General features: G+C 42.7%; 2 protein-coding genes across 5 annotated transcripts in view; one reads left to right on the top strand and one right to left on the bottom strand.

Moving 5' to 3' along the window:
- LOC137194070 (leucine-rich repeat and immunoglobulin-like domain-containing nogo receptor-interacting protein 3) overlaps nucleotides 1-8,273 on the top strand; it is a 39,219-nt gene extending 30,946 nt beyond the window's left edge. For all 4 annotated transcript variants that reach the window (XM_067605605.1, XM_067605604.1, XM_067605608.1 and 1 more), the window contains exon 4: nucleotides 22-8,273. In XM_067605605.1, the coding sequence (XP_067461706.1) occupies nucleotides 22-591 (570 nt within the window). In that variant the 3' untranslated portion in view covers nucleotides 592-8,273. The remainder of the gene's footprint in view (nucleotides 1-21) is intronic.
- Nucleotides 8,274-10,175: 1,902 nt separating this feature from the next.
- Nucleotides 10,176-25,729, bottom strand: onecut3b (one cut homeobox 3b). The gene is made up of 2 exons (XM_067605603.1): nucleotides 24,649-25,729; nucleotides 10,176-15,363 (listed from the first exon to the last, which is right to left on the bottom strand). The coding sequence occupies exons 1-2, from the start codon at nucleotides 25,727-25,729 to the stop codon at nucleotides 15,002-15,004; spliced, it is 1,443 nt and encodes a 480-aa protein (XP_067461704.1). The 3' UTR covers nucleotides 10,176-15,001.

Genomic DNA, 25,729 nt, shown 5'->3' with positions numbered 1-25,729 from the left:
CTTTCCTCCATCTTACCGCAGGTGATCGCTCGTGAGGGCCAGCCAGTGAGTTTCCTCTGTCGTGCTGAAGGAGAACCTGCACCTGCTATTGTCTGGATTTCCCCACAGCGCAGACGGATCACTGCTAAGAGTTCAGGGCGCATTACTGTTCTCCCTAGTGGCACCCTGGAGATCCGCTACGCCCAGCTTACTGACAGCGGAACATACATCTGCATTGCCAGTAACGCCGGAGGCAATGACACCTACTTCGCTACGCTCACAGTCCGTGGCCAGCCGCTAGACGCTGCCTCAGCCTTCTTTCTCAACCGCTCGCTGTACAGCGGCGAGTTCTTCAACGACACAAATCTGAACAGCACGCGTGTTTTCCTCAAGTTCACCTTGGACCTGACCACCATCTTGGTCTCCACAGCGATGGGTTGCATCACCTTCCTGGGGGTGGTCCTCTTCTGTTTCCTGCTGTTGTTCGTGTGGAGCCGAGGACGCGGCCAACGCAAGAACAACTTCACAGTGGAGTACTCTTTCCGGAAATCCGAGCCCGCCACTGGAGGCGCCTCGGGAGGGACCAGGAAGTTCAACATGAAGATGATATGAAACAACGCAGCCAGGGGTCCCTCGGGGGAGGCATGAACACGTCCCAAAAACGTGTTTGACACACGCAAACACACACAGCCACTGACTCGCAAAGAAGTTTGAAAGAGCAAAAATAGTTGCTGTTCATGGCTCTATTCAAAATTGAATGACCACATCAAAACCGGAGCCATGTCTCGATTTGGTTTGATCTGTGAATGAAAACAAAATGACCCTGATCTTTCTGCCTCTCAGTGGTTTTATTCAGCATGTGGTTAAAAACATGTTTGAGTGATACTGTAAGGAAAAACAATTCTGATAGATTTGAAAGATCTACTTGTCATTCATGCCTGATACAAATAATAGAGTGAAGAATTATAGGTGTTAAGTTGTAAATTAGCATGATTACTGAGCTGTGGAATATGGGCAGTCCTGTCTCTTGGTTATATTAATGAGAAATTGAAAATGATTTCCTTTTTCATTTAAATTCCTGTACTGTCTCTGTGCAGTACAGGAATTTAAAAGAAATGTAATACAGCAAGACCTCACTCCCATTCATTTATGGAATTTGTAGCTATGCTCTTCTAAAGCCTGCCTTGTTAAGGATCATGCTTGTAGAGAGTTAAGTTGTAAATTCATACCACTGAATAAAACAAATGGTTTTGAAAGACAGTTTGAATATGTTTTCTAAGGGTCAGATGTATCTATTCTGACCACAGCTAAATGGTGAAGAGGCTCTATAGGGTCAAGGCTTAAACAAAAACCTAATGGATGTAGAATATGATATTATAACAACATCTATTAAGAAGAGATGGATTTGGATCATTCTGAAAAAGAGACATGATTTGGCCTTTTCTTCTTTGTGTGATTTTGCGACAACGTTAGCTGTGTGAGTTTGGGACGAGCACACTGGCCGAGAGCTGCCGTGGCAGCCCGTGGACCGGAGGGTTTGGTTAGGAAGTCAAGCCCACTGGACACGGGTTGCCACGGAAACCATAGCGACTAACACAAGAGAGAGCGGCGGATGTAGGACTGGGCTACAGGAGGGTTGCTGAATGAAACGGGAGGGAGAGGAAGAAAGAAGTCAATGTGGCCTCTTCTTCCTCTCCATCACAAGCTCCCATTCATGGCCTTTCATCAACAGGAGAGGGACGACCCACCAAGCCTCCAGCCCCCTGTCCCCGCCCTCTGCTGCGTTAGTGGATGCCTGACCTTCCCAGTGCTGCCAGGGGGGAGCAGCCGGGAAGAGTTGGGACCTACTCAGAGGCAGACAGAGGACACACGGTAACACTGTAGAGGTCTCCACATAAACATATACACATCCTAGCAGAAGGCAATGAGCATTTGTGGAAAGCACATACAGCAACACATGAATAGCACCTTTTCTCAGGAAAAGTGAAATGACTAGCCAACAGAGTGAGTGTGATTACACATTCACACTAACTCTGTGACAAGATAACATTCCAGCAATACTGTGTGTATAGCCATAAAGCCAAGATTCATTCTCCGAGAGAGAACTGAGTGAAGAAACAAAGCCATAGTAGGCTAAGTGTAGGTTGTCTTTTGGTAACACTGTTTTTTTATACAGTAGTGTGTGCATGATTCAGTTATATAATAATAATTATTACCACTGCCATCTTACAAGCTGTTGTGATGATCACAAGACCATCTGCTGTCGCTGGGCTTGCATATAGTTGCACTCCATAACACACACACACTCACACACACACACACGTACACACACAGGAGAAAACCACATCAGATTGATTTGGACTGAGAGGAACAACAATCACAATTACACCCGAGTAAGCATACCAATTGATTCACAACAGCGATCACAAAGTGTGATACTGACTGCTCTTTCTCTGTCTCTGAGACGGTCAGTGTGCAAATGTCTCTGCCCCCCTAGCCCAGTGCATCCCCCCTCCTCACCCCCATCCCCTATACACCCCCACTGGGTCCTCCTTTGGGAGGGGTCCCTGGCTGGAGACCGAGGATTCAAATGTAAATGAAGTCGTGTTAACCCTACCCACGCCATGTGCATCGTATAGTGGAGAGTAGTACTGTGGTTTTAAAAACAACACAAAAAAAATAACAAAAAATTTTCGTTGAAGTGTTCTGTTGCTTCTTGTTTGTCCTTCATTTTAATTTCCTCGGTTGTTGTTCTCAGTGACCTTTTGGCTGTTTACCGTTTTAAAGCTCCCCGTCCTCCGTGTTGGACTGTTCTGTTCTCAACACCTAACAAAGTTCCCAAACACTAGAGAGTGTGTCTGCTTGTTGTGTGCAATCAGTGTGCATGCCAACTAAAAGCAAAAATGCAGAGCAATATCTTGTTCAAGAAATGAGCCAAAATCTAAAGCAGTAGTGGTGTCATAAGGTAAATTGTAGACATCATGAGATGATGACTTTTATCTAAATTTGACTTTTTTGTTGAGTTGTACCAGCTGTTCTTAAATTCAAACTTAGCCCAGTAACAACTTAAAGGACGAGTGTGTAAGATTTAGGGGGATCTATTGGCAGAAATGGAATATAATATTCATAAGTATGTTTTCATTGGTGTATAATCACCTGAGACTAATAATCGTTATCATAGTAATTTCATTACCTTAGAATGACCCTTTTATATCTACATAGGTAGCGGTTCCTCTTCCACAGAGCCCACAATGTTACACCACCATGTTCCTACAGTAGCCCAGAATGGACAAATCAAACACTGGCTCTAGAGAGGGTCTTTCACATTTTTTGTGAGTTTCACGGCCACCATAGATTCTCCTACACGCTTAAAAGGGAGGGGTTGATGGAAGGGGTATTCAGTTGGTTGCAACCTGCAACCTCACCACTAGATGCCACCAAATCCTACACACTGGTCCTTTAGTGTTTACTAACTGAAGATTTGTATCACTAAATTAAAGCAGGATGTACCACACGAACTAGTTCTTCCATAGAGATACTAAATAACTTAATCCATTAACTGCCAGGTGTAACTGTTACGTGGCTGTTACATGTAGCTGACACAGCTAACATTAGCTTGCTAATGTGACCTGTTTAGATTAAAGAAGTAATGGAATATGGTTGACATACTCACACCTCAGCCAGATGTTGTTTAACAATTGTGAATTACATTTGACAAAAATAACACAATTTACTTTACTGCTGTGTCCGAAATCACTCCCTTATTCACTTGTTCACTACTCCCAATATAATTGGCACTAAATAGTTAACTCAGTAGCGAGCAGCAAATTAAGATTTCAGACACTAACTAATCATTTTTTTGTCGTCATGTCATCATCAAAATGTGGAGGATGGCGATTGTGCAATTGTTAGCAGAAAGTAGTGTACATGCCATGGACACTTACTTTTTTCATTGCATTGTGGAAATTTTGAGGGCACTACATAGTGCATACATTTACACACTCAGTATTCAGACACTCAAATAAATGGACGGAGGGTAAATGTAGTGCACTATATAGTACATAGGGAGTGATTTCAGACACAGCCTATAAAACGTTATGTCAATTACGTTAGCATAATCTGATATTAGCATTTAGAGATAAAGAATACATACAAAAGTTGGGAAACTCTGGTACAAAGCACAACTAAAACACTGTTTAATGGTGGTGATATGGTTTGGAAATAATTTGCCCCAGGTAAAAAGAATATCTCAGATTCTCAAAACATTTGCAAAATAATCCTGCAAACTCCTTTTTTTATCCCTTGTGAGGGATGATGAAACCACGGCTTCTGTGTCAGGATGAATAACTGAGCAGCTCTTAAAGATTCATGAAGCCAAATGAGAATAGATGAACAAATTGGCCTGGTTTTTAAAACTGCCTTTAATGGTGTCGGCGACCATTTTGGCTCTCATGTGGTAGAGAACAGGACATTGCCTTCACGGACGTTTCCTCTCCCTGAGCTGACCCTTTTGTGTTTCCATTCCCCGGTATTTCTCAATGGAAACTAGGTTTAGAAGACAGTGAGAATGTCTGTAGTGATTGTCGATGGTGTTATTGTGTAAACATCAATCACAAATGTAAGTGTAGATGAGGGTGTGTTTCATTTTATCTTCTTCTCCTTCTCCCGCTCTTTCCCGTCCTGCTCCCCCTTCTTTTCCCCTGTTTTCTTAACATTTCCAACCCTTGTCCCTGTTCACAGTATTAGGCTGGAATATGGTTGTGTGGTAGTAGACACGTGTTCCGTGTGATTGGTGAGTCAGTGTCGTCGTGTTATGATTTGTTGCTCCTCGTGATGCCATCGGACACGGAGCAGTGATCGGATCGGTGAAGACAAAAGATGAAAGGGGTGACCCAGGTTCCCTAAAAAACATTGGTTCCCATCTCGCACCCTGCCCCATTCCTGAAAAACCAACTTTCCCGCTCTGCACAGCGCCGCTCTGGGATCTTTCTCTGGATATGAAAACACATGGACTGTATGTATTTCCTTGGCTGATATCTTGTCACACTTTTACTTACAAATGTAGAAAGGGGGGGTTGGGTTGTTGTAATACCATGACTACAAGCCTACACTCACTTTCTGCCTACTGTGGTACACTGAGTCATTTTCACAAGGAAGCATCTCATTCATTGGACATTTCCATGTCGGTCAGGGTTGAAAATCAGTGCTTCTATCATCTATTCAAGCCCCACAAGTCCTTTAAACCTGGAGAAATTTATTTTTGCTTCAAGCTAAATACTCTTTGAAATAAATCTGTCCCCTCTAGCTCATTTGCCTCTCAGAGGTCCATTATCAAAGGTTTTTGGAGCAAGTTAAACATTTTAATTGATATAACTGACACTTTGCCAAACAATTCTTCAGCAGCTCTCCTCGAAAAAAGGTGCCAGTACACACAGCTTTAGAGCCAAGCCGTTGCCTCAGTCTGGTTGACAGACTCTTAGTGTTTGTGGATACCAGTGGAGCCAAGCTCAATTCATCTCCTCTGCTGTGATTCTTGAGAAAGTAGGCTGAGTGATCCCCCTGCTCCCTCCTCTGGTTCGTCCTTGCCTGGGGTTGGTGTACCGTAGTCTTGACGGCCCACTTACAGCAGCAGCACCAAACTCACTATCAGGATACCTTCCACCGGGGAACTCTTCAAAGACCCAGACCAAAATAAGACAAACCCCAGACACCAATAATCATGGCGTCATTATCAGCTAAGCCTGAATTATTCATTTTTTGGTTTGTAACATTGTTTATGTTCTACTTCTCAGTGAAAGGAGGTTTTTCTCTCAATACTCTTAGCGCTTCTTTCACTATTTTGGCTGAGAAAGGAGGATTTTACTGTCACCTTTAAGACTGGGCTTAAATACAGCAATGGTCTCCCTATCTCCCACTCCAGATCCTACAACAGCTGTTTTGATTGGATTAGACTTGAGTTGAATTATCACAGCTGAGAGGAGCAGTAATGGAATGATGAAGAAGAGAGCTTGGCTGATTTGGTGATTACTTGGTTTATTAATCCCATTTCCATAACAGACCTCTCAGAACGGGGAGAACAGGGCGCTTTACAAACACTGGAGGCTGACTTTGTTGTCTTTTTTTAGATTTTTTACACATCTGTCAGGCAGATATATATTACATATGATAATTTTCTCTAATTGGACAAAGAGATATTCATACAAATGATATTTAGGTATAAATGGACATGTAATAGAGCATTGCTGAAGGATTGCTTTTGGCACAGTGGACATAAAACTGCTTCATCTTAACCTTGACCAAACAATTCCAAGTGCCCCCCTTTCTATGGCAATACTGCCCCCTGATGGTGACTGTGAGCATCAGCAACACATGCTGATGCTTATACAGTATTGTATGTATGGGGAAAATAATAAACAATAGCTGAGTGTCATACAGCAAAACACTAAAGAGAGCAAATTGACTGTTAGCTTCATAAGTCAGTGCTTCACTGATTTTCTTATGGCCATAGCTGGACCTCCTCTCTGCTCTGGGTGTCTGGGACATTGTTTCCTCTCAGCCACCTGAGAGTGAAGTGTAGTTATCAGGAGAGGTCTCCATCTGATCAAAAGCAACAGTTGTGACCTGGTTTGCTGGGACTCAGTTTGTAGATTAGACAACACTTTCTGATGCCCCACCTGTCACACCGCTAACATAACAAACAATAATAACTCACAGTATCATTCTTTTTCTGTATATGACTGAGAGCTGATCGGCAAGCGGTCGGCTTCTCTCTAGAGAAAAACAACTTTCTTTCTTGTGGTCATAGCAGGTTTAATCTATGCATGCCTTTTGTATACAGTGATCGGTCTTGCCAAACTCTCACCTACACTTGTATGGAGAGCTATGGGTGCCATTGTCGCTGGCCATGGGACTGGTTGAAACAAATTGCTGTAAAGTCAAGCTGTACTCGGAGTTAGAGCAAGTGAGACCATTAAAATGTTTTGAATCTGGTACCAATTAAAGCCAGGGGCAAATAATCACCTGCACCTGCGTTCACGAATATTCTACAAAGAATCACTTGTTTACTTGGGATGATTGTACTTTTACACGCATCTATCCACATACACAGATCTGCTCAGATGTGTAAGCTGTAGATAAAGCGATTGATATTCCAAGCAGGATGGTGGGACTGATCAATGCTGTATGGGGATATGATTATTAATGACATACTTTCATTGATCTATCTTGAACCTTGTCACTCCCAGAATCCCTCTGGAGTAGGAGGAGGCGTACAGAGCTCTTAGACCTGGTTGGCACTCATTCCTAGGTTTCCACTTTAGCTTTTAAAATGTTTCCTTTTTTTCTCTTTTAAGAAACGAGATGGTGCCAGATTTTGACTTTTGTTTTTGCCCAGGTCAAAGACAATGTAACGCTCTCTCACCTCTCTTACTCTACAGAGGAAGCTGTGTTATAGCTCTGTATTTGTTGGAGCCCTCTGATACTCTAATAATATTGAAAAATTATCAAGTTTATCTCCAACATTTGGCTGGGGTATTCTCTCCTCTCTCCCTCTCCCCGCTTCTCTCTCTTTATCCCCTTTCTTTCTTTCTCTCGCTTTCTGCTTCTCTCTCTATCAACCTGGCACCGACCTCGTTAAACGTTTCAGAACACATTTCATAGAATAGTCCTAGTTTTTGCGCTAATGCATATTTGTTCCTCTTTGACATGGCCGTTGCTGACTTCTGAAACCTAGGAATGGGTGCTGAGGGCTCCAACTAAATGCAGAGCTAATATAAAGACAAGCTATTCAGCTTGTTGGATCGAATGGTGTGAAATGATCGATCATTAAAGCATATTACTGGCTCATAAAAGAGACTGTTACAGAGTAATTACCAAATCTGGACTCTCATCCTCTCTGGCTGTACCTGAATTATAACATTCATATTTTGCACCGTGATGTGTGGATCCTTGGATGTGAAGAACAGAAACTGTACATATTAGATCTATTAGCCATATCATGTCATCAAATCTGTAGACCTCCTTGCCATGTCTGACAGAGGAAAATGACTGTTGAACTGTAAATATTGTAGGTATAGTAACAGAGGACTTAACTGCTGCTTCTTTTCTCCAGGGATCACCCACGTTTTGCTCAGTCCCATGGCTGCTTGGTCTCAAACGGAAAGGATAAGACAATAATGTATTTGTCTATAAAACACGTATGAGTTCTTTTTTTATTTCAATGTATGTTTTATATACTGTCTGTCTTGTAAATGAACTCCTTTTCGTCATAAAAGCATGATGTGACTCTGTCAAAAGTGTCCTGTGTCTCTTTTCATCGTCTGCTTGAGTCGCCTGATGTTTAAACAGCCGCACACATGAAAGCTACACTACATGGCCGACGTGATTGTTAAACATGTCATTCAAAATTACAGGCGTAATAAGATGCTATAACAGCCTCCACTCTTCTAGAAAAGGCTTCCCACAAGAGTTTGAGGCTGCCTGCAGGAATTTGCTCCCATTTGTTAGGTCAGAAACAGATGTTGATAAGCGTGGAGAGCAAAAGTGTTGAATAAATAAATGTTTCTTTCTGTTTTACAGTCAATTTAGACTGAGTGTATTTGAAATTGATTGTTTTTAAGTTGACAAAAATAATTCATGAAGGATTAGATGTAGTATTTCTCCAACTGAATTGTGTTGCTGGCTCTGTGAAGAAGGCTTTGAAATAGATATTGGGAAATAAAATTAAAAGTTTGTTTTTTTCAGTGAAATTATAAAGTTCATGACTAAATTAGCAACAACCAAATTTAAAAGGTCCAAAGTTCAGAAACATCCTATTTATTAAAGATCCCCTCCAGTCATGTTTTAAGATATATAAAAATCCTCTGCTTGGAAAAATAAAATTTGTCCAATACAGTTTCCCCCCCAAACAAAATCAATTACCTTGTTAAAAATCTATTCCTTCTCACTCATTGAAAAATCCATATTCTATGAATATGCAAATATTTTTCATTTAAAAAGTTTAACTACTAGACACAGCATGTCTCCTACTTCACTGAAAAGTCTGTTCTCAGTATATGTGCACTGAAGGCTTCAAGTTTCCTCATCACACTTGTGTAAGTTGTATACTGGACCACGACTGCCTCCAAGCTAGTTATGATGACACAAATTATGCTCGTAGGTACACAACTTAGACTCAGCTTTTCAGTGAGCACAGAGAAACTCTTTCTCCTCAGCAGATAAATGTAAAAACAACCTTCTAGTGTCAAACTCATCATTCTGCAAAGTGAAGCTCAACCATCCAACTGAAGCAACAAGTAGAAAAACACATTTTTTAGTGGAGGGGGACTTTAGAGGTACAATATACAACATTCAGCCCTGCTAGATGTCAGCAAACAAGTATTTACTATGTAAAGATATAGTGAAGTAATGGCGTCCTGAGCAGAGAATGAAGTCACACTCCCTCTGTGTGTGTTATCCGAGCTTCTCTGTTCTTTGTTTTGGAAGCTGACCAACCGTGTGTGCATGTTCGCGCATGTGGGTTCCCCTCCTCACCGGTGGATGGATCACAAAGTTTCTCATATTACAGCTAAACAGTAAACTAAAATATGTTTCTGAAAAATGCAATGCAGCAACAGAATATTGATTGGTATTTGATCAGCACTGCCTAGTTTGACAATTTGATCTGAGCACACATTTGATTTGGTCTGAGATGCTGTTGCTCTAGTGTGACATTTGGTGTGGCTGAATGTCATATATTGCACCTAAGGGTTGAGTATAAGGGTTTTATACTCAAAAATTCAGTTATCCTACTTCATCAGGTTGTGTGGGTGTTTTTTGATTACATTTGATTGACAGTGACCTGGCAACATAAGCAAACAACCCCACAACTCTCACCAGGTTATATTAAAATATTGCTAAATCCTGAAAACGCTTTTTCCAACTAGGCTCCACATACTTCAAACCACCTAGAAGAGCACAGAGAAAACAGCACAGACAGGAATCTAAAAATGTAAAATCACTAACTTCTGACTCTGACAGATAACTATGCATTGATGCTGGACTCCATCACTCATAGTGAGAAATTATGAACAGGCTCAGACTGAGAAAGCACAGTTTAATTTTATGCCACAAGATGGCAACAGAGCACCACAGCAAGAAACCATCACACAGGAAATAAAAGACCAGTTAGCCAATTGCTTGTTTCTTTATTCGTTTTAGTCAAAACACACAATTTAACCATACTGGTTTATCACTTGGTGTATTATTTGTTCCAGTTATTACTTTATGGGGTGAAGGCAGACAAACGTGACTGACAGACTTACATGAGATGAAGATCAGAAGAACAGCTCTGTGGGCGATGGCTGTGTGTGTGTGTGTGTTACATATATATATGTGCGTGTGTGTGTGTGTGTGTGTGTGTGTGTGTGTTTGTGCACGTGTTTGTATGTGCATGTCTGCAGGCATTTGATCAACATCTTCGATTAGGTGTCCACTTAACAAGTCAGATCCATCCTCCCCACCAGGGGAGTGGGGTCCTGGGTGCCTTGGCCCCCACCGTAAAGGTCACTCTTCAGAGGTTAAAGGTGACCACACACACACACACACACACACACACACACACACACACACACACACACATTTCTCTGAGAGCCATCCTTCCTCTCTCCCTCTCATCTCTCCTGTCCAGTCAGTTTCACTGCCCTCCTCCTCCATCGCTCTTTTTCTCTCTCCCTCCTTCTTCTCTTTTTTTTGTCTCTGCTCTATTTGAAATTGATTGTCTTCTACCATCACAAAGACACTTGGTTCTGATTGATTGATTGGTAAGGGAAGAGGGAGAGAACATTGACACTGGGGCTTCCAGAGCTCTGAGGTCTGTCTGAAGGAAAAGCAAATGACGCTATTTTGATGCACTGGAAGAAACCGTACGTCAGCTGCCTGGCTGTCTGTTTGTTTAGGCTTCAGCCAGCTCCTAAAGCAGACAAACACCCAGGCCGATCGAAGTTAGCACGAGATTAAATACGGATGAGCTGAAATACAGGAACATAACAAAGAAACTCACACGTACGCACCACACAAACTCACACTCGCACCTGTGTGATGAAACAAAGGATAAATACAGTGTGGAGACTATTTCCACACAAAGGGAGGGGGTTACAACTGATAGAGATCAGAAGGGAGACACAGTGATGAAGCTGATACACATACAAATACACATATTTTATACAAATACACATCACATAAGAGAGACAGAGCTAAAAAAGAATGTAAAGATTACTTAGAAACCAAAACCCAGTTTTGTTTTTTTCCCTGTTTCTCCCCCTCTCCTCCACCTGTAGAGGTACAGTTCATCCTGCAGTTTATATACACTTATATAGTATCCATGCATAAAAGAATCGCTCATCCCACCCCTAATGACAGAGGTGCTTTGGTTGGTTCTCTTTTTTTAATATGGGAATCACTTTAACACACATAGGAGACAATCTTCAAACACAAAATAAGCCAAAAAAAAGATGCAAAACAGAACGCAGAGTGTCCTTGATGTGTCATTTTGACCTTGATTTTCTCAATTTCCACACTTTGCTTTGTTTTTATAATCCTTTGTCAGTGATGTCTTCCTCTCCTCTCTTACTTAATCATATATTATGTCCTTTAATGCCAATTTATTTATTCCCTATGCCCTCTTCATTTCAGAGACGTTCTTAGTCTTTCTCTTAAGCATAAAAAGGACAACGTGCAAACACACAAAGAAATCAAAACAACTCAAATGTCAAACCATAAGACGGCTTAAATACTTCACACGCTCCTTAAAGAAATAAAAAGAAAACAGAACAATCATTTTGCTGTGACTTTAATGTCACTCTCATTGCTAAACATGGTCATTATTGTTTCACTACATAACCTTTACAATAAAGATTTGAGGTATATCAAGATGAATTGTCTACACATGCCTGCCTAGGTGTGATGCTACCCTGGACGGAGGGACCAGCGAAGAGGGTTTGGACGGGCGGGGTCACCGGCGGCCATCATGTCTTTGGGAGAGGAAATCAATTTTGTACTGATTGGTCATTGGTTGATTGTTGCACAGGTTAAGTTTGGATGCCAGCCAATGAGAGAGGGGGATATCAGAGGGCATTGTAAACAGTCAGATACACACACACACATACACTCGGATTACAAATTACACAAAAATATCTCTGGCAGGAGTGTGTGTGAATGTGTGTATCATGGCGAGATGATGTAATCTCACAGTAATTTAAAAAATATATTTAAAAAAAAAACAAAATTGTGTTGGTAAACAATCTTTTGCAACCAATTGTGTGAAAAAAGTGCTACTTGAATTACAACAAAAGTGGCTTTTTAACATCATGAGGACCCCTCCAGTGTTGCTCCCCCTTGTGTGCCCCCCTTCACTTTAAACGCTGTGTGTTTGCGTGTGTGTGTGTGTGTGTGTGTGTGTGTGTTCAGAGCAGTCCAACCCCTGGTTGAAGGAAAAAGGCACTCAACTCTTCCCACATAACAAACACCTCTGTGTGTTTGCCATGCAGCACGACTGCTCTGTGGAAATGTGTGTGTGCACGTCTCAGAAACGGTGTGTGTGTGTATGTGTACGCATATGTGCAAGACTGTGTGTGTATGTGCACGTCCCAGGTCCAGTGTGGACACGGCAGGCTTAAAGTATCTTTGGTATTGATGGCTGTGTCACAGTCCACTCTATTCTGTGAGGTAGCCACACGCACAACTGTTTCCACCGCTAACTCTCTGCTTTGGGTTTGAGCGTATCTGCACAAACATCTGCACTGAAAACCTACAGTTTTTCCCCTCTGGACTCTAGAGGAAGTCTTAAATAACACCTCCAAAAGGGAATCTGTTATAGTGCACGACCACAACCCAAATTAACAGAGGAATGTCACTTAGATTTTTTTTTTTCCTTCCAGTCTGATGATGGGCCTCTGATGCTCCTGCTGCACCCTTCTTCCTCCTGTCTGCGTCTCCTCTCTAGTATGATTATCTCCCGCTAGAAGATGCTACACAACAAGTGGCTTTGCCCACAAATAAATAAATAAATAAAATATAAGAAAGACACAAAGGAAATGAGGCGGCTCTCGTGGTAACCAAAAAACACCATCAGCAGAGGAATGCAGCGACAGTCCAAGTTCAAAGGGATTCAAAGTCCAGAGATCAAGGAAGAGGTCCATCTATTCCATCACACAGGTATTCACATAAATGCACAGTTAGTCACTCATGGTAACCCTTCCTTGTCTGTGCATAGGATCAGTCTATGACATGTTGATTCTTCTTTCTGTTTTTTTTTTTCATCTTTAAGTTTTTACATTTTGTCGACAAGGTGCTTCTTTACATATCAGCACAACATAGCACAATAGTCATGAGAGAGAAACCATGTGTCTATGGTACTATTATTACCCGCATCAATATTAAGGAGGGAAAAGAGAAAGAAAGACACAACGGGGGGAGTAGCAAGAGAGTAGATAAATAGAGGATAGATAAGATAGAGGGAAAGAGAGATGAAATCAAAGATTATTTACACTTTCATCGTGTTTCATGTGGATCACATCAATAAAGTCATGTTTTTTTTTTTTTAAATCTGAGGTATGGAATAGGCAACTTGCCCATAGTGCTCGCAGTTTGAAGGTTGTTATGACACAGGCCAGACACAGCAGGGGGGGGGGGGCGTGTTGCGACGGAGCGAGCTGCACCTGTTCACTGATTATCATAAAGAGGCAAACATCATTGGCACTCAGGATCCTATATTGTGACATTTGACCTCCTGCGTTTGGCCACTAGAACAGAGCAGACCTCCCTCCCTCGCTCCCTCGCTCCCTACACTCCGGGGACGACACTCTTAACGTTGGGGGGGGGGGTTGGGGGGGGTGCCGTCCCTTTATGATTGTTCTCCTCATGTAACCTGAAAATAACCTCTCAAGCGGCCGTGTAGCCATTACAACAAGAAGTCTTAAGAAACGAACATTCAAATGTGTATCAAAGGGTGTGTGGCTATCATGTTGTCTCGGTGTGTTTGGTGTTTGCGGGGCTACACTTATGCTTATATAGAGTATTTGGTATCTGCATCCAAATAGAAATCTACAGTTTCGTTGTAGGCCTGCTGGAGATATGAGCTGTAACTACACAGGACATCGACATCCTCAGAACATGTTCAGATGTGGTTTAAATGGACAGCAGGTGGCACTGTTGCTCTGACGTGGAACGGGCCAAATCACTGCAGAGGAATCAAACTCCTGGAGCACACGCAGCAGCAGCAGCAGCATGTGAACGTTTACACACATGCACACGCATGCAGCGATGCGGAACTGTAAGGTGGTAATGTGGTTAGCAGGTCAAAGGACCTGCCGAGAGCGTTTTAACAGACACTTGACACACATACGCACCTCTCAATCAGCCTCGGTGTCTGAAATGACGGGAAAGGAGGAGGAGATGTGGTTGATCACGTCCCAGTTGTCTAATTTCTGGCTGATTTCTGAAGAGTAACCTGTGGCTGTTCAAGGTTTTCCTGTCTTAAAGCTATCAGTTCCCTGTCATGTGTGATTCTTTGGTGTGTTTACACCCTGACAACAGGCAAACCTGCACAGTTCCTGGAGTAAAATCCTCCCTTTTCAAGGTCTTAACCTTCATAATAGATCCGTCTACTCTATTCAGCACAGTGTGGTTTAGTGTAAAGTGATTTTCTTTGGTTTTTAGTGGATTTACTAAGAGCCACGTGTGGTTGTTTGAGGGCAACTCTCTTAAAGCTACTGGATCTTTGGTTTGAAGCCACAATTTGAGATGTAACTTAGTCCCTAAGAGTAACATTCAGATTAAAAGAAAAACACAAGGAGCGTTGAAAAGATCTGATTCATCTGCACAAGTTATCAGCATGTTGAGCAGATGAATCAGATGAATGGTCTGAAGCAAACAGCTACACACACTGTAGCTCTGCAGGATTGGAGTTAAAGCTCACTCCTTTAGTGAAAAACACACCCCCACTTCCATCCTCCACACATCTGTTCAACCATCCGTCCTGCCAGCATCAGGCCTTAGAGAAAGTGGTCGCAGAGGAGGTACCGGGGTGGATTGGAGAGGCGTTGTTGTTGTTGTTGCTGTTTCCGTGAGGAGTGTGCACATGGCCGTGTCCGTGCACCCCGTGACTGTGCTCCTCTGTGTCCCAGCGGTCCGTACAGCGGCGGCGTGAGTTCATGAAGAAGTTGGATACGGTGGAAAGCTCCAGGCCCAGCTGCTGGGAGATGGTGATCTGCATCTCCTTGGAGGGGCGGCGGTTCTCTCTGAAGATGGCTACCAAGGTCCGACGCTGCAGGTCGGTGAAGACCAGTCGCTGCTTCTTTGGCACCTGGTTGCGCTCTCGTCCTCGGTCCTCCTCCTTACGTTTACATGCTGGAGAGAGGAGGAGGAGAAAGGGCAGAAGAAGAGAGATGAGTTTTATTCCCATTAAAATATTCAGTGGTTTTGTAAATGTACTAAATACAGAATTATATGGCTACAAAATAAACATGACACCCAATAATGACAAAAAGGGAAATATCAAAGAAATCAAGAATGAAAATGAATGAAAGATGAAGGTTAAAATGGTTAAAGTCAGAGTGTGAAAGCAAAGGGTTAAAAAATGGACCAGTGGCAGGTGTTTGTGTGCATGCATGGATGTTGAGTTGTAATATTGTGTTCAGTTTATTGTCAGTTCAGCTGAATGTGTATCATGATTGTGTTGAATGGAAAGATGAAAATAACACACACACAACATGTAACATGATGGGAATGCAGGCTACAAAGGGGAAGTGGAAAGGCAAAAAGAAAAGCAATAAGTCAGCGAGTCGACACTGCAGAGTGAAAGAGGCCAAATTAAAACGTCTCCTTTCATTTCATGACAGACGATAAAAGTCAAAACTGAGACATCCGGTCACGATCTCACCTAACGCATTGCTTCCCAAAGCAGAGTGCTGAAACACCCTGGAGATCCTTTTATGAACATTAGGGTGCTTTTGCAAGTTCCCAGCCTTTCACTAATACATATTCAACATCATCTATTTTCCAAAGCATAATATAACATTTTCTGATTGATTTCTTACCTTCCAGGTAGTGTTTGTTTACCATTCATTTTACTATAGCATTAAAATCAACTTGAGGAGCTATGAAACCTGCTTAGCAGTCAACATTTAGTTGCCTTTAGACAATTTTCGTGTCAAAGTTAAATTACCATCATGTGGGCGCCTACAGCAACTGCAAACAGGAACCAGTTTGAAAACTCTTCCTGTTGGTGTGTTCAAAAACAATCTGAGAATAAGAGTAAACTGCTAAACAGCATTTCTTTAAATAGAAGAAACAACTGTTTTTCAGATTATATTTTTTACTACCAGCATGTATATTTGTTTATATTCATTACATAATTTATATGCAGTAATCTGCCTTTTAGCACATTGCTACCAACACTTGGATCTGTCCTTGAATGCTCCACAAAGGTTTGTTTTTAAAGGTCTCTGCTCACAGCTGCTGTAAAATATGACAATAAACAAACATTAAGGAGTCTAATTAGTCAATGGGCCACAGTGGCTAAATATGAGAGGATGATTTTAACTGTTATTTCTCTTTGTGAACAATTTGCTTCATGTTATTTTCTGTGTCTACTGACAAAATGATCTTAAGGAAAACGCGGGCAAGTGGGGTAAAATGGTTTTGATTGTGGGTCTGTGTGCGTCTTGTTGAAACTGGAGGAGCGTGATGTGAAATGCTGACAAAGAAGCGGTCTGCCGTGCCTGGATGCACCGTCAGTAGGCTCGGCTGTAGCTGTGGAGACTGGAGGGAGTCTGTTCTGTTCTGCTGCCCTAAAAAGCTGCAATGATCGATTTTCCGCGGTTTTCTCCCGAACACGTGGTCCAGTAATCAGGGCTCCCTTCCCCACCCGATCGATCCCCATCGATCCGCGAGACCGAGGTGTGTGTGTGTGTAGGCTATGCGTGTGTGTGTGTGTGTGTGTGTGTGTGTGTGTGTGTGTGTGTGTGTGTGTGTGTGTGTGTGTGTGTGTGTGGAGTTAGCGCGTGCACCGGCTCGCGCTGGGGAGTATGGCTCGGGAGCGCGCTTTGTGACAGACAGATGGAGAAGAAATTGTTTATCTGTGGAGGAACAAAGGAGATGTGGCGTAAAAAAAAGAGTGGTAGCCATCCAGTCTGAGAGCTCTGGAGGAGGACAAAGGAATGTCTCTCATAACATGTCACTGATTTTTATTTTTGAGAAAGAGGGCGCGCGTGCGCAAGCTATATGGCGTGCGTGAAAGAAAGACAGAAACAAAGTGAGGACTGATATTTAGCCAATCCCAGAGGACTGTGCCTGTGGGAGGGAGGCAAAAGGGGAAGGATGAGAGGACGAAAGGGGGGAGAAAGGCTGGCTGCAGTGTGGAGGTGGTGTATGCAAATGATTGATGACTTTACAGCAGGTTTAGACAACAGCAGTAAACAGATTTGACTGGGGGGGGGATCAATATGAATGTGCACATGCATGCCTGTGTGTGAGCGTGCATGTGTTTGCATTGCCATTGTTCATGCGTTGTTACTGCAAGCAAAGCATAATTACAAGATATTTTTCCTCAGCAAAATGCATGTAAACAGTGATGCTCTCTTTTGTCCCTATTAGAGCATCTCCACAGACACATCACTCCATCTCTTCTAAGACTTCCTCAACTGTTTTCCTCTTGTTGTTTTTCTCAATTGTTTTAATTTGCCCTCAGATTGATAGCCCCCATATTGATTGATCCGCACTTCAGAACCATTTCATGGAACGTTTATTCAATTGGTTCAGGCCCAGCCATGCCAGAATCTCCTTGCGGCTCTCTAAGTGCTGTCTCAAACCAAACTCAATACTCCCTAATGTAATGACTGAATGCTAGTGCTAATATAGTGATAATTTAATATGTAATGCCTGTTTTCGAACAACTTGTGCTACCGGCCATTTTACAATGCCAACACCACTCTGGTTCTACTCCATCAGCTCAAATGCAGCTCTGCAGCTCCGAGGCCCGAAGTGGGAACAACACAGCCGCCATCAAGTGAGAGCAAGGGGTTAGCACAAGGCCCAAGCCTGGTCAATACATATTTCAGATAATCAATAGGTCCATTTCAAATGAGAATCCTCTGTGCCCCTGAACATTCCCCTCCACAGCAATGAATAGGACCACAGGGAAGGAAAAGATGGAGCTTCTCATTAAACGGGCCTCTCTTGAGACGAGAACCAAACCGTTGTAGGCTATCTTTAGTTGCCTCATTACCAAATGGGCTTTTCTGAAGAGACAAGCGGTGACACTGAGCAGTCTCAAGTGGCACTTGCTCGTGTCGTCTCTTTCATATGTCCTGGTGTCAACGATGACAACTGCTACTTTGCTTAATCTCAACCTCTGGCTGATCCAATGTTTAACTCCCTGGCTCTAAATTGCACTCGTGCATCATTTAAGAGCATTTCTGCTTCATCACCTAAGTGGCTGTTGTTTCTACTTCCCCTGTAAGTGACTGTGCACATATATAGATGAAGATGAGAAGGGCAATGGGTGGATGGGGGATGACTTTTGTGTTATATTACATGTGATTTCCTGATAGGGATGTACTGCTAAGAGCAAGCTAGGAGACAAAAATCACTGGGTTGGATGAACATTCATATCCAGAAGTGCCAAATTTCTTTAAAGATCCCCTGCAGACATGTTCTAATAAAACTTTGAATAATAATTTGTGTGTTTGATATTCTTAAAATTACACCTGCTCCTTCTCTCTCCTTAAGAAATCCAAAATGAATATGCTAATATTTTTAAATTCCAAAGTTTAACAGCTAGACACAAGATATCACCACACCACCACACAAGATATCACCACATGAGCCTGATGATGCTTGAGCAGGGCGTTATTAATGGTTCCTCAATCTCTGTCTGCTGTCTGTGCCCCAAAACTGTAAATTTTGTATCTTCTTTTAAATCTCTACTTAAAACTCATTTTTATCTTCTGACTTTCTCATAAGTGATGGTAACTTGTGTAGCTTTTCTGGATTATTTTATCTTGTTTTTCATGTTTTGGATTTTATTTACTTTTTTCTTCTTGTTTTTACTGTAAAGCACCAAGTAACTTTGTTCTGAGGTGCTATAAATAAATAAAATCTCCTCCTTCACTGTAAAGTCCATTCTCAGTGTTTGTGTTCTGGAGGCTTCAAGTTTCCGCATCAAACTCCTGCAAGTTGCATATTGGACCATTAATGGCTTCCAAACTAGTTATCATGTCACAAATTATGCTGGTAAGTACATATTTAAGGTGAGCACAGGAAAACCTTCCTCCTTCAGCAGATAAAGTGTCAAATTCTGGGCAATGAAGGTCAAACATCTGAGTTAAATTACAATAAACAACTTTTTTGAGAGGAGGGGGTCTTTAAATCCCCTCCTTTATCACTGACAGTCAATCATTAATAAAACCAGTGGATTATAGCTGTGTTATAGCTGAGTAACACTGACTCCAGACTCTAAATAACAACAAGATTTTGTCTGAAGATACTTTGCCTGTTGTGTTTTTGAATTGTGGAATGTGCAAGAGGAAATGTGACTCTTTCAGATGGCAGCTGGAGGTACCACAGTGAGATGAAAACCAATAAGTGGATGTGAGTCACACTTAAAAGGCCGTCTATCTATATCCTGTGATGTGGTGATGATGTGACTCTAAAGAACCACCAATATAAACAAAAAAAAAATCAATTAGTTTGTAGCTGCAGGAAACTATCAAACAATAAAAATCAATTTGATAATTTATCATTAAAAAAATCAGTTTCAAAAGTGTGTGTGTGTCTGTGTGTGTGTGTTTGTGTGTGTGTGTGTGAGAGAGACAGAGAGAGAGAGAAAGTGTGTGTGTGTGTGTGTGTGTGTGTGTGTGTGTGTGTGAGTGTGTGTGTGTGAGGGGAAGGAGGGAGGGAAGGGGGAGATGGGGGGGGGCATGAGGGGCAGACGGTGAACTAACCGCACCGTGCTGCTGCTAGCCGGCGCCTGGACGGACGGATGAGATCGGGCTTTGTGTGCGGTGAGACGGGCCCTCTCCCGCCCTGGACGGACTACTGCAGGCGAGAAACAGTTTTGCGTCAATCACTCTCTGTCACACCTCTCAGATGTACGGTTATTGATTATATTGATCATATTATAGGCCTATTCATTGCTGGGAAGTAAAACGCCCGAATAGCTCTCTCCCCAGCTACTAACACACAGCAGCGGTGACACCAAACCAAACCGTCCCTGCATCCTTAAAATACTCTCAATTGATTAGGATTGGATTATTTGAAAGCTTTCGTTTATGTGTCAGTGTAAAGCCTGTGTTGTCTTGTTGAGACAAGTGATCGGCAGCTTTACAGCCTATCAGATATCGGCTTGCAGTCTATAAACCGTCTGCTTGGCTTGTACTTTTAAATGGGTTTTTTTTATATATATGCCTCTCCTTTTTCTTCCAAAGAAAATAACGTACTTTATTTATTACTTCAATACAACTCAAGATTAAATTTCTCTCCAGAGAGCTTCTATCTATAATAATATAATATAAAACTGAAAGCAATTAAACTTACTTCTTAAATCAAAAGGGAACTAAAAATGAGTCTTTACATATTTATCGAAACGCCTAAAAACATTTAATAGAAAGCAGCAGCGTAATAGAATATAACGTCAATGATCGTTGCTTTAGTTAAAATGTAGATGTCATTACAGGAATTTAAAAAGCCTACTCAGCGTTTTTAGTTTTAAAAAACGTATTAATGCCTCGAACAACGTATTTATAATCGTTTTCATGCATAGTTTTTGAAGCAAATGCTGTTGTTTTATTTTTTTATCGCGGAACATATCTGATTTGATGATAAGCAGAAGAAGGATTATTAAACAACATGCGGCCTATAACACACTTCTGACAACAGCGGTATATATATATATATATAGATTACCACACAGTTTTAAAAATTAACTATAATTTTAGAAGCTGTTGACTATAATCAAAAGCTAAACTAAAATATATTGAAATTTACTTTTTTGAAAAAAAAATGAATCTGGATAAAAACATTCCCAGTTTGAGGATTAATTGTATTTAAACGATGTCTGACGGTTAGTTTAATAAATAAAATATGGCTAATTGGGAAATGATGTGACTTGAACTATACAGGGTCTCGCTAAAAAAAATTAGGCTGGTCTAAAATATAGCTCCAAGCAATTACACACACACACACACACACACACACACACACACATACAGAGCAAAAGAGAGTCTCATGTTGGAACAAGTTATGTCTAATGAGACAAATCGACTCTTTAAATTTTTTATTGGTCTTTACAAGTAAATCACCTCACAGGAACTGTCCCTTCAGAACCATCAGGCAATTGAAGAAGGTTCACCAAAACAAAGTAAGGCTGGACTCCAAATAAAGAGCTTGAATTTAGAGATACATCAAATCAACAACTTTAGACCTTAAGACAGTTTATACTTCAACAGGAAAGTGAATATATTTCTACTAACTAGCAATATTACAGATATCAAATTTTAAATGAAGCCAGCCATGCACACTGTACACAAATCACATTATTTCTGTTGTTTGGTTGAGTTAAAATGATGAGATTGATTAGAGTGTTGGGGAGAGTTGGGTGGCCATAAATGCCCGAAATTAATAATTTGATCAGGTGTAAGTCATGAAAGGTCATTTCAAATATTTGGCATTTCTATGAGGTCATATAAAACCTGTCCATCCAACACATTCACTCTCATTCAAACACATCAGTGCTCCTGCCTGCATATTGGCTAAATTGCAAAATTACTTCTGTCTGTTACAGAAAGACATGACCAGAGAGCAGGGATGAAACAAGAGCGGAAGGCAAAAGGACCCGCTTTGCTGATGCTGGTACAGAGCCAGAAGAGAAAGAAGGGGGGAGGAAGGCAGGCAGGGAGGAAGGGAGGGAGGGAGAGAGGGAGAGAGAGAATGAGAGAGCCGAAGAGAGCAGAGGAGAGGAAATCAATACCGATTCAGAGCGAGTCAGATAAGCCTGAACAATGTATAGTGCAGACACACTCTATAACCCAGTCACACACACGTGCATGTGGAAGCACTCACACAGACACACACACACGCATGCACACACACACTTGGTGAAATGTGCTCGCATGCCTCCATAAAGACGCATTACAAACCCCATAAAGCATAGCAACCTTTAAAATCAAATGACATCACAACCTTGGATTGCTTTGAGGATTCGCTGACATGAGCAGAAAGCACTCATTATAGGCAACTGGATGCTCTGGTGCTCTTTGTCTACTGTAAGAAGCTCCTTAAGCTCTGATCTTTTGATGTTTTGTGATACAGTATCAGCCATCCTGCCCTGATTCCTCTTGAAATATCGCATCCCCCCTTTGTTACAAATTACACATGTCAGAGATGCTCTTCTTCCAGCCTTCATGAATAGGTTCTGATGTGAGTTTTCAGCTCTGGTAAGTCTACACCATCCTTGTTGGTGTCAGATCTGTGCTATTGACATTTCACAGGATGTTTTGGGGGTGTAAACAGGATTCTTCAAAAACCACTTACACAACCTTTGCTGTGTGTTTAGGCAGTGAGTTGGTGTGTGTGGTCCTCAACTGTTAACCACATATTTGATGTTGCTTACCTAGAAGATGCTGTTACAAGCGCTAACACCACCACTCTCTGCACTCTCTCTTTCTTCCCGCTCCCCTCCATCTCCCTTATACTTATCAATTATTAAGGTTGGTATTGATCCTTTCACTACCCTGCCTCTATCTGGCTGTTCACACAAAGCCAAACCTGCCTGCCCTCGCTCAATCAATGGCATCTCCTGGCTCCCCCAGCTCTTTTTCCACATGTCAGTTTTGCTTTTCTCACTTTTGCACTAAATCTGGGCCGACTGAAGTTTTGTACATCCCAATTTTTGTCCATTTGGATTCTTCAGAAAATATGAGAAACAGCAGACCGATATTAATCTTTCATGGGACGAGCAACTTTGATGGGCATTAAAAGATGGGATCTGGAGGATGGGAAAATGGCTGTGTGCATTGTTTAAGTTTGTGAAACATCAGCTCTCATTCGCCCTCTCCCTTCGTCCTCCAATCAGGGTTTTGTTTTGTTTGTTTTGCTTTGTTTTGTTCTGCCAAACAACCTGCCTGCTTGTTGCCAGGTTAACCAGTGAAAGATTAGTGATATTATTGTCATATGCTGCAGAGAGGGAAAGAGAGAGAGTGAAAGAAAGAAAAATAGAGAGAGAGAGAGAGAGAGCACCAGGGAGTGGGAGAGAAGGGGGTTGGGAAGGGGAAACGGCCTTATTGATCTTCTATGTGCAAAGCCAGGCAAACACTGAAAGGACAGAACTACACTATTAATGACACTCAAAGCCTCAGCTACTAATCCCCATCTATCTATCTATCTATCTATCTATCTATCTATCTATCTATCTATCTATCTATCTATTGTCTGATTCAATACTTTTTGTAAGCACTTGATTCTGCAGAATCTAATGTTGCAATATTCATCCGGAAAGAAGGATATCAGGTGTATAACTGTGATGTATTTTACACAGCGGCTGCACTTTTTGAGATCTATTCTTCTGAGTATATTGAATCCAACAGTAGTACATAATTACAGGTTTTTACAGCATGAAAAAGGCCATATTCTCTATATCATCTTGTGTATACTGGTCCCTGCTCCCCATCCCAGTTGCAATCAATATTTCATCAGAACAGTTCTTAAGGCTGCCTTGAATTAGATCTGGGGGCTCATATGTAGGCTGGGTTGGATGAAGAGCTACAAGATGTATAATCTATGTTTTATTTATTTTTTTAATTTGTAATTTTAAGAAGTTTTATAATTAAATGAACTCATGATCACATTCAAGCTCATCTGGCTCCACTGAAGGCGCAGAGGAAGTCCTGCGTAAAAAGCTCACACCAGTAATGAGTTTGAGCGATCATACCTGTCTATGTTCTAAATTTAGAGCTTTTACTACAGAGCACTAAATGAAAAGCCGGAGAGACGAGAGTGCGGTTATTGCGTCTTTCAGCTCCGATACGAGTATTGATCCGTGTGCCACATTTAAAAGGGAGAGTGGGAACTGGCGTATTGATCAGTCAGCCTGGGGTCACCCCGCTTCTCCCGCGCAACTAGTTGGCCCAGAAGCCACCAGCACCACCACCTGCACCACCGTGTGTTTATAGTCGGACAGAGAGGAAAAAGAAAAAGCGTCGGGGGGGAGGGCAACTGTTTCGAGGTTTATTGTGAATCAATGACGATTTGCTATGTGCCGATCAAAAATATAGACCTGCAAATGTAGTCTACAACAGCCCGCGTAAACGTAAATGTACACGCCCAAAGCAACCGTGAATACCTTTGCTTACTAGAGCTCTACATTAAGCACAATTAGACTTGTTTCTCTATATAAACAATCTATATTTGTCTCAGGTTTTAGGAGGAAACAGTTAATTTCAGTGATGAAGCCGCTGTGCCTCTGCGCGCTTTGTTTTGGCAGCTTGAACTGTCCGTGGTGCTGAAATTTTTAGGCCTGTGGAAGTTTGTTTGTGTCTGTTTATAATTTTGGATCATAACGGTGGAAGATGACCGAGCTGTCTCTTAAAGTTAATCAGTTTCATGTGAAATAATAACACTTAAAGGACGGTATCTTACCGGCCAGCCGCAGAGCAGACATCCGCTGAAACTCGGGCTCTTGCAGCCACTTCCACATCCTCCTGAAAGTCTCCCGGCCTGACTTGAGCTTACTCCAGGGTTTGGGGTTCCGTAGCAGGTCTGAGAGGGTTCCTTGCGACCGGCTCAAGATCCTCTGGGCGAATATGGCCTGCGGGATGGAGTACCGCTTTAATTCGGCCGTTATCCTCTGAGCCACTTCCTTTGTGTTGATCTCCTCCGCCTGGACGCCTGACCCTGCTACTCCCTGGCCGCCTCCATGGCCGTGCCTCTCCCGATCCCCCAGCATCACCGCGCCGTTCGCCTGGGAGTGGAGGTGACTGTGTGGGTGGTGGTGCATGCCGTTGAGGTTGGAGATCATGCCATGACCATGACCCCCTAAACTCCTGGCCAGGTGCTCTTGATCACTTCGGGAAAGCATGGAGGCGTGGGACTCAAACCCCGACACCGGAGAGAGCATCTTAGCGTCGGCGGAGAGGTGCGCACTTGGACCGTAAGATGAGAGCGGTTGCTGGGAGTTGTGCAAAGAGCCCAGCCCGCTGGACAGCGGGGAGAGCGAGCCGTGGCCCATGCCGGACACGGACATCTCTTTGGGGTAGTGACTGTACAGATTGCCCATGGAGGCGAGTCCCCGGTGGTCGTCCCGCATCAGCGTGAAGCTGCCGCTGACGTTCCCTGCGGAGAGTCGTTGGTGGGCGGCAGCATGGTGGTGAGAGTGCGGGTGGTGAAACTTATCCGAGACTGTGGATATCGTAGGTAGATGCTGCAGGGGGGTCAGGGTGGTGTACGTGTTGCTAAGGCTCATCCCGGTCTCACACATGCTGATAGACTGGTGCAGGTGTCCGGACAGCGCGGACGGGTCTGTCCGGTAGTCCCCACCGGAGCCCTCCAGGATCGAGGCCATGCCGGAGACCATGGCTGACCGCGCGCCTGGAGCATGCGAGACCAGATTCCGGGGAGTGGAGCTGGGGGACGGCGACGGCCGCCCGTGAGGAGAGCTCATGAGGTCCCCCGCCTGGGAGTGCGAGGAGACGCTGTGAAGGTTCTCCATGGTGAGCTCCAT

Source organism: Thunnus thynnus, chromosome 12 (genome assembly GCF_963924715.1).
Source record: "Thunnus thynnus chromosome 12, fThuThy2.1, whole genome shotgun sequence".
Taxonomy (NCBI): domain Eukaryota; kingdom Metazoa; phylum Chordata; class Actinopteri; order Scombriformes; family Scombridae; genus Thunnus; species Thunnus thynnus.
Note: the sequence above shows the minus strand (reverse complement) of the source record. Positions and strands in the feature narration are given on the sequence as shown.